Here is a 13,063-nt window from a genome sequence, read left to right as displayed (position 1 = left end):
AGTAGCAAGGGATATTCTATATTCACCATCCATAAACAAGATAGCACATACCACGGCCTTTGATGTACTAGTTGTGGTGTACTGGTTGAAGCGAGAAATAGCACAGCGGGCCTACCAAAGGAGATCGATCCCAGACCAACCGCGCATCAAGCTAGCGTTTTACCACTGGCCTACGCCCCTCCCCAAATCGTCATGAAAGTCAAACCTGATCTGTAAAGGTATATGATAAAGCTATATAATTTTAGCACAGTATCCTAAGGCATTGCAAAAACAAAACATGTCGTATCTCCTAAATTTCTAAATTTAAGGGTTATATCTCTGTCAAAAATAGACGAACCGTCATAAACGTCAAACGTGATCTGTAATGGTACACTATAAAGCTATAAGCAAAATTTCAGCTCAGTATCTTGAAACATTGGGTGAAAAGGTCAGGAAAACAAATGTCCGTATCCTCTAAACATTAATGAATGAATGTTTAACGGCACCCCAGCACGGAAAATACATCGGCTATTGGGTGTCACACTATGGTAAATGCAAAATAAATTGCTGATCAACATCAATATAAAAATTCAATAGTTCAATTAAAACACAGTGTAAAGAACTGTGCAAAAAATACAAATATCACAGATGTATGAAATTAAAATTTACAGTAAAACGCAGTATCACGTAGGAACTGTAAAATAAGTTCTGGATGGAATCGAAAGGATTCCATCACATTTCGTGATCCAAATATATCTTTCGAGTTTCTTTCAGCTGGGTACACTCCACCAAAATGTGGCGTACCGTCAGAGTACACTGACAGTGCTCACACTGAGGTGGAGGATCTTTCTTCAAAATAAATGAATGGGTCAAGTAAGAATGACCGATGCGGGCACGACACAAGACTACCTCATCCTTCCTGCATTGTCTATAGGAGGACTGCCACTCTCCCAAGAGTAGCTTAATATCATGAAGCTTGTTCGCAACCGCACCGTCCCAATCATGTTGCTAAGTCGAAAAGATAAATTCGTTAATATTATGTTTAAAATCAGTATAAGAAACACCAACCCTGGTATGAGGCAAATCCAAAGCAGATTTGGCAGCAGAATCTGCCTTTTCATTACCCCTGATGCCAACATGGCTGGGCACCAACATCTTTATTGGCAATAGATAAAAAGACACACTTTCGTATCACCACCCCAATTAAGGGATAGTCCAGTTTTATATTGCGCGAAGCTTGGAGACACGAAAGTGAATCTGTAAATATAATAAACCTGGATGCACTAGAATCCTTGATTTCTAAGGCTTTAATGACTGCCAAAACTTCAGCACTAAAGATCGATGCTGAGTCAGGCAGTCTCATGGAAATGATACTGTCTGTTGGAAAGACTGTAGCACAAGCCACCGAATTTCCATCCCGTGATCCGTCTGTATACACAGGAATGTAATCACGGTACTTGTCTTGAATTTCCATGAAAAACTGTTTATATACAACAGCATGTATACGATCTTTCTTCAGATGCGCCAGACCAAACACAATTTTAGGTGATGTAAGACACCAAGGTGGTAAAACAAAATATGAAGTTTCCAAAGTGTCTGTTAAATCAATGTTGGAAAGCGACAAAAAAACGCTTAATGCGAATATCATTTGGCCTTGCATCAACCAACTTCATATATTTGTTGTCAAACACCGCATCATGTGTAGGGTGTTTTGGTAAAGATTTAATCTTGGTACCATACTGCAGAGAAAGCTTTGCACGTCTAGCACCCAAACAAGGTTCGTGTGCATCAACGTACAAGCTCTCTACAGGAGATGTTCTAAATGTACCAAGACAAAGCCTAAGTCCCTGGTTGTGTATAGGATCTAGCATCTGCAAGTAAGACTTGCGTGCCGACCCATACACAATGCATCCATAATCAAGTTTTGACCTCACGAGATCGATACAGACGGAGCATAACCTTGACAGTTACAGTGTTCGGTATGAACTTATTGTAATAATTTAATAAGCCAAGATAAGCTTTCAATTCTGTGACATTCTTTGGTGCTGGAGCTTTTTTCATAGCGGTAAGCTTCTTATCCACTGGAAGCAACCCATGTTTTTGAAAGTACACTTATCACGTTTGAGTCTCAAACCTGATTTTTCCAAACGTTTCAACACCTCTTCCAGATTTTTATTATGTTCTTCATCTGTCTCACGTGTAACCAGAATGTCATCAATGTAGACAACAACATGTGGAATTCCTCGAAGTATTCCCTCCATTGTTTTCTAAAATATTGCAGGTGCGGACGAAATTCCAAAAGGTAAACGAGTATATCTGTACAGCCTTTTACGTGTATTTATCGTGACGTATTCTTTTGCTTTTTCATCCAGCTTGATCTGCAAGTATGCATGACTCATATCTAGTTTTGAAAATGTTTGTACTCCCGACATTTCTGCGAACAACTGATCAATTGTCGGAATTGGATATTGCTGTGCATTGGTTACTCTGTTAGTGGTAACTTTAAAATCGCCACAAATTCTCACATAGCCGTCTGGCTTCAACACAGGCACTATTGGAGTAGCCCACTCTGAGAACTCTACCGGCTCAATGACACCAAGTGATTCCAATCTATCCAATTCAGCCTCAACTTTCTTTCGCATGGCAAAAAGAATTGATCGTGGCTTGAAATAGCGAGGACTAGCATTTAAATCAATGTGGATCTTTGCTGATGTGCCTTTTAATTCACCTAATTCATCATTGAACACATCTTTGTACTTTGGAAGTACATCTACAGTTTCTGCACGATTCATCATGTTAACTGTTCCCCAATCCAATTTCAGCTGATTTAACCAGTCTCTTGCAAGAAGATTTGGCCCTTTTTCACCAACCACAAGCAAAGGTAAAACGTTTGTCTGACCATTATGCTGAATTGTAACCTTATTTGCACCTTGAACTTGTACTTATTCTCCAATATATGTTTCTAATTTTAACAAACACTGCTGAAGTTTTGGAACAGCTGACTTGTTTGCATACAATTGTTTGTATGTATCCATATTCACCAATGCAACGGAGCTACCAGTGTCCAGTTCAAACACTGTATCTTTTCCATCTATCTGTACTTGTATATTAATGGGTTTCACTTTTGGCAGTTTCATTATATTAATAGTATGCAGTTCTTCACAACTATCATCATCACTGACACTTAACAACATCGCAGTCATCCGCAACATAATCATCAACATAATGTGATTTGTCCCTTGCTTTACAGTGTGGTTTAATATGTCCTCTAAGACCACATTTGTGATATGTTGCATTCTTAAACTTGCAAGTATGTGGTGAATGGTTTCCTCCACATCTGAAACATTTTTAAGTTTCTGTTGAAAACTGTGTTTGTTTTGTAGGCTTGTTTGAATGATACTCACTTTTTCGAACGTTTTCTTCTTTCTTTTTATACCAAGGTCGTGTTTTTGAAAGTTTATTGACACTGTTCTTACTGCTACTGTCAGGTGTTTGCAAATCGAGTACGTACTTATTTGCTGCTTTCATTGCCAATGCTGTTTTAAGTGCAGTTTCCAGTGTGAGTTCTGCATCTGCCAACAATCTCTTGTGTATGGCATCTTGACGTACACCACACACTAACCTATCCCTCAACATTTCATTTAAATGGTCGCCATAATTGCAATTTTCTGTTAATGTTCTGAGCTCTGCCACATACTGAAACAGATGCACCATTGTTTCTGTCTCTTGTATTAAATTTGTACCTTTCAACTATTACTGACGGTGTCGGACACGAATGCATTTTTACTATGACACACAGTTCCTCCAACGATTTCTCTGCTGGAAGCTCTGGGCTGATCAGGCTACGAATAAGTCCGTACGTTTTAGCACCGGACTCGGTTAATAATATTGCTCGTTTTTTCGAATCATCGGTTATTCCGTTTGCTTCAAAGAAAAATCCTAGGCGTTCCACATAATGGGACCATTTCTCTACGTTTCCGTCATATTCTCCGATGCGCCCAAAAGTCGCCATCACGTGACCTGGCTTGGGGGAACTTTTCACCCTCAATGCTAATAATTCAATATTGAATTATAATTCTTGACCTACTGTCCAGAATTAATTCCGCATTGAAAACTGGGACTGTTCGTATAACTACTGTACTGTACTGTACAATAATTTGATCCCATCTTCGTCGCCAGTGTAGTATCTTCCAAGATAAATTTTGATACTTTATTATTCCCGACCAAGGGAAACAACTCCCACGTAAGTGTGTACATTAAGAAAAGATCAATGCTAAAACGCGGACGATGTTTGTCCTAATATACGAGTTCAGATATTACAGTATGTATAATTATAACCATTCTCATGCGGTGCTAACTGTATTTCAAGAACCCGAGTCCCACTTTTCTGGGACAGTATTCTACTAATATTATTCTTGACGAAAAACATAATTTGAACAATAAATTTTAAACTTTATTTTCTTCCACATTTGAGTCTCAACTAGTACAGTGGCTTGTGGTGGGTGGGGTGGGTAGCTAATGGGGCCACGAAACCTTTAAAACCCCCCCACAAAAAACCTGTATTAAAGGAGCTCTATCACGGATTTAGTGGGCCTTGTTTCTCTAAATATGCATTATAAACGAAACTTACATTCCTTTGGAATACCAAACCTAGTTATTGTATGATCCAAAACATTTTAATTGAACTACGATCGAGGGAATTCCATGAAACGCTTCAGTTTTAAAAGTTGGAACTTTGCTTGTGATGAGACCAATTTTTTTTTTTAAATACGGAAAAACAGACTCGTAGTGATGAGGCTATATATACGACAACCGTATAATGTATTTTTGGATTTTATATAAACCATCGCCGTGTATAGAGACTTGGCAAATGAGGGCCGGCTATATACATGGCAAATAATAAAAAATATATTATTTCATGACGAAAATAACCGCGAATACGCTGAAATAAAATAATAAACATGAACTCACCATTTATTATTATTATTATTATTATTATTATTATTGTTAGGCGCGTGTGCAAATTATTTTGACTGCTCCGCAAAGTGGTGTTTCGGTTTTAATGTATAGCGTAAAAAAAACACTGTACTGTTGCATGTTTTGTCGTCCAAAGGTTGGCTAATTATTACTTAACCCAGTTGAATCCCGTTCTACGTGCAGGTACACGTTCAGCCTGCCGTTTGCACGCATGTTAATCTTGCATTTTTATAGCCAAAACTCCACCAGATAAAACACCGCCCCTCCACCCCAAAAAGGTAGTAGTAGGCTAGTAGTAATAATAGGAATAATAATTGTGTATTATTATTATTATTACATGTATTATAATGGTAAAATCACGTCGCGGTGGGGTGGGGTAGGTGGGGTCGGTTGTTACAGAAACGTTACATAAATTTAGAGGAGGACCCGGGAGTGGTCTCAGCTTTACTAGTAGCCTATAATAAAATATATATATATATATATATTTTGAGTTTTATTACCCCTTAGAATTTTGAGAATTTGAAATGTGACTAAATACAGCAAAATAACGTTTTAGTCATGTTTATTTGCGGTAAAATTACCTTTTTTACAAAATTTACGTAAGCGGCCTCAAAATTGCAATTAGTGAAAAATTATTAAGTTCAATCCCTGTTGTTAGTTTGTGTACTGTCCGTAGTTAATTTCTCTTTCAGTTAATCTACCTCAGCAGCTGATAATTTGTAATCGTTATTTTATTTATTTATTTATTTATTTATTTATTCATCATTATTAATTATTTATTTATTTATTATTATTAATTTTTTGTTAGTACTGTAGGAACAATATGACGCTATTCATATATCTATGGAAAACGTACACAAAAGGGTCCGCTAAATTCATATAAATCCTCACCCCCTCGCCTGTTCAGAAAATGCACTGTTCGTACAGTACTTAGTATGTATTCCTACTGTTCCAGATGGTTCGGTAATATGGATCAATCAAATACATGTACTTATTTACCGCCTATATACAAAAATTGCTGTGAATATAGCCAGCCCTCCTTAGTGGAGGCTATATACACGGCCTTCGTATATATAGTCACATCGTATATAAACACCGTCTAGTTAAGACTATTCTTTAAAAATGTAACAATTCCTATCCCAAGTCAGCTGTTATGGCATATTTTGCATAAAATGAATTTGACAAGGTGGAAAATGAAAGTGTTTGTGATCCAGATGTTTAGAGTTTTTCGCGTACGACTAACGATAAATTTACCAATAGATACAAAGGCCTAACTAGTCGGGATTGTCGACGTTTAACATGCTTCTGTTACTAAAACAAATTAATGTATAAGCTTATTATCATTCAGTACATGTTTTTATTATTTTTAATAACTTATTTTCATTGTGTGTTTTTTCTATTCACCCTACGTCGCAGAGGACGGTCAAGCGTTCTCGTTACACAAGCTTGGTAAATGGTTTGACACTGCGGTTATTCGGGGAATGCTCTCCAAATAGCCGTTATTTTTCTCAGAATTATGGACCGTACCCATAATTCAATTATTTTTATAAAATATCAATAATAAGTGTGATATGGTGGTTACGTAGATGGTTTAATAAAGTACTTTTAGGTACAAATCAAATGTATATATTGTCATATAATACCTTGTTGGGTCAATAATTAGGTCAACCATCTGTGAGAGAACGCGTTTAACATACATATATACAAAGTGTGGGTTGCCTCAACCCCCCCCCCTCCACCCCTCCCCCACCCAATATAAAATCCTGGCTACGCAAGTGAACTGGTTTTTGTGCGAATTGCTGATAACTACAATCATAGTGAGGTTAGGTTTGCATCGTTTAGTTGTAACCTACAGATGCATGCATAAAAAAGAAGTATGAATCTTACCAATGTCTGTAACAAATGATAGCATATGTAATTGTACATATGCGTACTCGCTCACAACAGTGTAAGCATAACAGATATCTGATATTGATAATAAACCAAAACGTATCCACATACAACCTAGTCGCAAAAACTTCGATGGTAAGAGAGCGTTGTTAACCGTCCAAATATCCGTCGAGTTCTCTTACCATGGGCGTCAATCCGGCTTTAAAAGTGTGTGTGTGTGTGGGGGGGGGGGGGGGGGACGTGTGTGTGTTAAACGAAAAAGTGTGGGGGTGGCATTTATATAGATTGTCCCCCGGCGTTGAAAAGTGAGGGGGACGCGCATGTCTCTTACCGTCAGAGTACTCGGGCTAACCCGCGAGATGTACTAGCATCCAGACGCATACACGCTTATAGCTGACCCATGAACAATCATGTTGTTTGTTGACAAATATCAACAACCATAGTGTGAAAAGTTTCCACAAATAACATTTAGTTTACATAAACATTCATTGGAAACATGTATTTGCGCACAAGAGTAGGTAGAACATACCACGGCCTTGGATATACCAGTCATCGTGCACTGTCGCTACCGAGCATTGGCGTGGCCATAATTTTATATTGGTGGGAGGGGCGTGCACTATGTATGTATGTATGTATCTATGTATGTATGATTTATAAATTTAATACAGTAAAAACTAAGAAAAAAGGTTTGATGGTGGTGGTGGGGGCGCTTTTTTTTTTTTAATCGACAGTTAACCGTGTATTTTCTATACAGTGAATTGCGGATGTAAAATAGCTGAAGTTATTTTTAGTTGAGTGAGACAGTGTTTTACACAACTGGTCGCACCACTCCGACACGACAGATCAGCTTACAATGCAATGACCTACACAAAAGCTGCGCCGTCGATCGGTTGGGTGCTTTTGTTATCTTGGTCACGTGGGACGAGTGGAGTACACCCAACTTTCGGAATGAGGAAGTAAAAGAGCGAGTTTGGCAAGTTTTGTGGTGTTACCCTGGTTACAGAGCTCGAAAAAGTAGTGGAAGATATATTACTAGTTTAAAACTATTTCACTAAAATATAAATTTCAAATGGACATAACCTTGATTTGTTAATAATATCATAAAATACTATTTCTAAACGGATACCGAAACACCTGTGCTACTACAATTCACGATGGCGGAATAGATCGACTAAACGAAGATATATATATCTATATACGTAAACGTTTAAACATATGTGCTTTGGCTGTCATGTCTCGTTTACTGTTTCCAGGATTACTCTTTGTGGTCGCAGTCATCTTCACTTGCTGTATTCAGGTAAAACGTTTTCTTCCTATCTGCCTGACCTAATTACAACTGGTTATGCATTGCTTTGTAAAATGTAAAAGAGCTGTGAAAGGGACATTCCTGAGTTTGCTGCATTGTAAGATGTTTTCGACTAATAAAATATTTCTACGATTAAACTTACATAATAAATATATTTTCTTAGTCGGAAACATCTTACAATGCAACAAAGTCAGGAATGTCCCTGTAATATACAGCCACTAATATTTTATACAGAAAAATATATTTGATATGTAATTACAATCGTTAAAACGTTTATGGTAGTCGATAGCATCTTAAAACGTGTAGCAAACTCAGGAATGTCCCTTGAAGAAAAGTGCAATACAATAAAAAATATCAAAGGAAGTATATTTTAAAACTGTGTATAGAAATCAAAGTGTTTTAAAAACTTTAAGATTAATTCTGGCTGTAATTTAAAATATTCCAAAACATTTCTGTTAGTAAATATATTTCTCGTCGGCTTGACATGATCACACTCCACCAAAATGGGGCGCACAGTCAGTATATACTGACAATGTTCACACCGAGGAGGAGGGTCCTTCTTTAAAATAAATGAATGCGTCAAATATGTACGGCCGATGCGGGCTCAACACTAATTCATTTTTGCTGCATCGCCTGTAGGAGGACCTTCACTCTCCTAGGATTGGCTTGTACGCGACCGCAACGTCCCAGTTATCTTGCCAAGTCGAAAAGATATATTGGTTAATAGGATATTTAAAATCACTGTAGGGGTAGCGACACTTTGACGTGGCAAATTCCAAGCACACTTAGCAGCAGCATCTGCCTTTTGATTGCCCTTAATGCCGACATAGCTGGGTACCCTACAAAATAAAATATATTTATTGGCAATGGATAAAAAACCACTTTCGTATCGCCATCCTAACAAAGGGATGCTCCAATGTCATGTACTATAAACTGGAATGTAATCACGGTATCTCTATTTGATATTAATGAAATATTGTTTATAAATAACTGCATCTGTTCAAACCGGCCTCGGTGGCGTCGTGGTTAGGCCATCGGTGTACAAGCTAGTAGGTATTGGGTTCCCAGTCGAGTGAGTGCTTCGCAAGGCTCAGTGGGTAGGTATAAAACCACTTGCACCGACCAGTGATCCATAACTGGTTCAACAAAGGCCATGGTTTGTGCTATCCTGCCTGTGAGAAGCGCAAATAAAAGATGCCTTGTTGCCTGTCGTAAAAGAGTTGGCTATGTGGCGACAGCGGGTTTCCTCTAAAAAAAAAAAATGTCAGAATGACCATATGTTTGACGTACAATAGCCGATGATAAGTTAAAAATCCAATGTGCTCTAGTGGTGTCGTTAAATAAAACAAACTTTACTTTTTTTGCATCTGTTCAATCTTTCGTCAGATGCACACGATCGAATACAATTTCCTGTGTTTTGATACACCAAGGTGGCAAAACACAATATTATGGCGTTTCCAAAATGTGGTTAAATTAATGTTGGAAACTGATAAAGACTTAAAGGCACTCGGTCACAGATTTAGTGGGCCTTATTTCTCTAAATATTGATTATAAATGACAATTACGTTAATTTGGAATACCAAACCTCGCTATTATATAACCCAAACATTTTAATTGAACCACGATTGAGAGAATCCCGTGACAGCTAGTGAGCAACTTCATTTTTAAAAATTGGAACTGTTTTATGAGGAGTCTAAAACATACGACAAAATCGAGTATTGATCAGGCTATATATACGACAGCCGTGTAAAGTGCCTTTGGATTTTATATACAATGAATGAATAAATGAATGAATGAATGAATGTTTAACGACACCCCAGCACGAAAAATACATCGGCTATTGTGTGTCATGACATTGAAGTCTGCGGATAACCACCAGACAATCATGCCAGGGATACATGGTTGATATACTCAGGCAATAAGAAACAATAAATCACCTGATTGACCCTAGCCACCACCCCAAGAGCAACAAATACAAATGGTCATTCAAACAATGTTTGTTCATGGCTAATGCAACAAAACAAAGGGTTGTATGCCCTCGAGCTTAACATGACCAACCGATTGATCAGGCCGGGCCTTCCTGACCACCCGTCTATATGAACTCCGAACCAAAGTGATGCATTGTCAGATGTCATACCCGCAGATATGCCCCAACTCAAACACCAGGATCCCACTATCCATCTTCACGGGTCGCACCTCACGGCCAACAAGGTGCCCCGAAAGTGGAGATATGCTGTATTGGTGTGACGGTACATGCTCTTAATTTCTTTTCGCCTGTGGCGATATTAATTGTTTTAGAGGGCCGTGTGCAGTTCCAATATGCACTTAGCCTAGGTGGGCAACTTGTTACGTAATACCTCCGCGAGTGCGGTTTTTACAACCGTGATTTTGGCGACTGGCGACAGAATGTCTGGTCATCTAAGAAAATATACCGACTCTGGGAGAGGTGGAAATATCAGATGATAGGTGAGGTACCGCGTTGTGCCCCCAGGCGATATTCGCTGTCTCTGAGAGTTTTGAATAAATAGCTAGGGTTTTAGATATATCGAGGTGAAACAAAAGGAAGGCTCCAGGGGATCGCTGTCCGTCCGGACTAGTAATTATATATTTTCTGCTCTGTGTATAACCTTGATGTGATTGATGTGACTTTAAATATTTTAATACTGTATTATACCAATATTATTTAGACGGTGCTGCCGGTCATCTGACGCAGTAATACTGTAGGCTCACCGTTCTGATATATATATATATATATATATATATATATATATATATATATATATATATATATATATATATATATATAAAGCTTATCCATTAATCCTAGAGGACCTAGGTAAACTGTAGGTTATTGTCTTTATTGTGATAGGTACCAGTATTAAGTCTGTATTACAAGGTTATTGAATGAGTAGTTAGGGTTAATTAAAAATTAACCAGTTAGGAATAGAGTTGTAATTCCTTTATTAATTAAGTTCTCCTGGAAGCGTTTCTCAATTATTACACGTTACTGAACGAGTAGTAAGGGTTAATTAAAAATTAACCAGTTAGGAATAGAGTTGTAATTCCTTTATTAATTAAGTTCTCCTGGAAGCGTTTCTCAATTATCACACGTTACTGAATGAGTAGTTAAGGGTTAATTAAAAATTAACCAGTTAGGAATAGAGTTGTAATTCCTTTATTAATTATGTTCTGGAAGCGTTTCTCAATTATCACACGTGTGGGTGTTGTGTTACGGTGAAGTGATTAGCATAGTGTGTAAACTAGACACCTAGAGATTAACTAATTAAGCGATCAGTTCTGGGTTGTTATTATTTGTTGTTGTTAATTAACTACTGCGGCAGTACATTAGTCAGCGTAGGTTAATACAGATTCCAAAGTGTATTGTGTTTTTGTTGTGTTTTTTAGTGAACTAAACGTGCTATAATAATATATACGTATATAAGATCGTATTTCTGATCATACCTAGAGACGAGCCACAGCGGGTATAACTGCCTGTTACAGAGAGATCTAATAGATATACAGTTAGGAGAGATATTTGGACAATCGTGTTTCATTCAGTTACGGGTATTATAGGATCCCCGTGACAATTGGCCATTCTCATAAAGAATGTTACACCCCTGCACCACGGTGAGGTTACAGGACGCGCAAGGGGCTTTATAGAGACTTTAAAATAATTTATAATATATTATTTCTTGACAACTCTCCCCCCCCCCCCCCCCCATAAAAAAACAAAAAACAAAAAACATACAAAAAACCGGCGAATACGCTGAAATAAAATAATAAATAGTTGGAACATAAACTGATGATTTTGTTTATTATTATTATTTGTTTTATTTATTTATTTTGTTTGGTTTATTTAAAAACAATTTGTATTATTATTGTGTTCTTGTTTTTTAACGGAGCTATCGAACACAGGACCAAGGGGGGGGGGGGGGGAGGGGGTGTCTACACTGACGTGAGCAACGTTTACAGGGGGTGACACGTTCCCCCGGACAATTATAGGGGAACAAACAGAAAACAAAATTTGTTTGATGTAAAATTACATCATAGTGACCAAGCAATGACACAACCCAAAAAGTTGAATAAACTTTAATAAATGAAATAATATGGAACAATATATATTTCACATTGCCTTTAGTCCTACCCATAATGCACACCCACGAATACACCACCCTACAGTACTACGAGAGTGGCTACCAAACCTCTATTGCACATAGCTAAGATTGCTGGGAAGTGACTATGACGTCGCTTCCACAATCTGACGTTATTGCTTGGTCACATGACTGCACTTTATGTAAAATTACATCATAGTGACCAAGCAATGAAGTTAAATAAACTTTAATAACTGAAATAATATGGAACAATATATGTTTCACATTGCCTAAATAAAGAGTTAATTGTTCAAAATTCCAATACTTGGACCCCCCCCCTCCAAAAAAACAAACAAAAAACCCAAAACAAAAACAACCCTGATACAATTCTGACTCTAATGAAATTACATTGGTTGAAAATAGTAACCTAGATCAATGCCTTTGGAACATTTAAACATGAAACTACAAACTCCTGTAATACTCAAGTATGGAACAAATACATTCACAAAAGTGACGAACTAGTCTAAGCTGCATCCATCTGAAACAGATCCGTCTGGAATGAACATAATGCTTGTAGAATATATCTGAACATTTCCATCTGCAGGCTGCCAAGTTTCTGTTGGGATCTACACCGCTAGCAATAGCAGTAGTGGCGCCCTGTGGGCCTGACAGATTTTGCGGAATATCCCAATCCAGACAGGCCAGCAAGTTCTATGCACTCTTCGAGTATATGTGCCACTGTAGACGCATCTACACCATTGTATGGTTTTCTTAGAGACAGAAATACTGCTCCATTTGCTGGGCGTAAACATTCTTTTCT

General features: G+C 37.7%; 1 protein-coding gene across 1 annotated transcript in view; it reads left to right on the top strand.

Annotated features, from left to right (window-relative positions):
* Window positions 1–7,782: 7,782 nt before the first annotated feature.
* Window positions 7,783–13,063, top strand: part of LOC121370197 (phosphatidylinositol phosphatase PTPRQ-like) — a 135,695-nt gene continuing 130,414 nt past the window's right edge. The window contains exon 1 of the mRNA XM_041495312.1: window positions 7,783–8,143. Coding sequence (XP_041351246.1) covers window positions 8,078–8,143 — 66 coding nt within the window. The 5' untranslated portion in view covers window positions 7,783–8,077. The remainder of the gene's footprint in view (window positions 8,144–13,063) is intronic.

The sequence above is a fragment of the Gigantopelta aegis genome, chromosome 4 (genome assembly GCF_016097555.1).
Source record: "Gigantopelta aegis isolate Gae_Host chromosome 4, Gae_host_genome, whole genome shotgun sequence".
NCBI classification, from domain to species: domain Eukaryota; kingdom Metazoa; phylum Mollusca; class Gastropoda; order Neomphalida; family Peltospiridae; genus Gigantopelta; species Gigantopelta aegis.
This window is presented reverse-complemented; position numbering and strand designations above follow the sequence as displayed.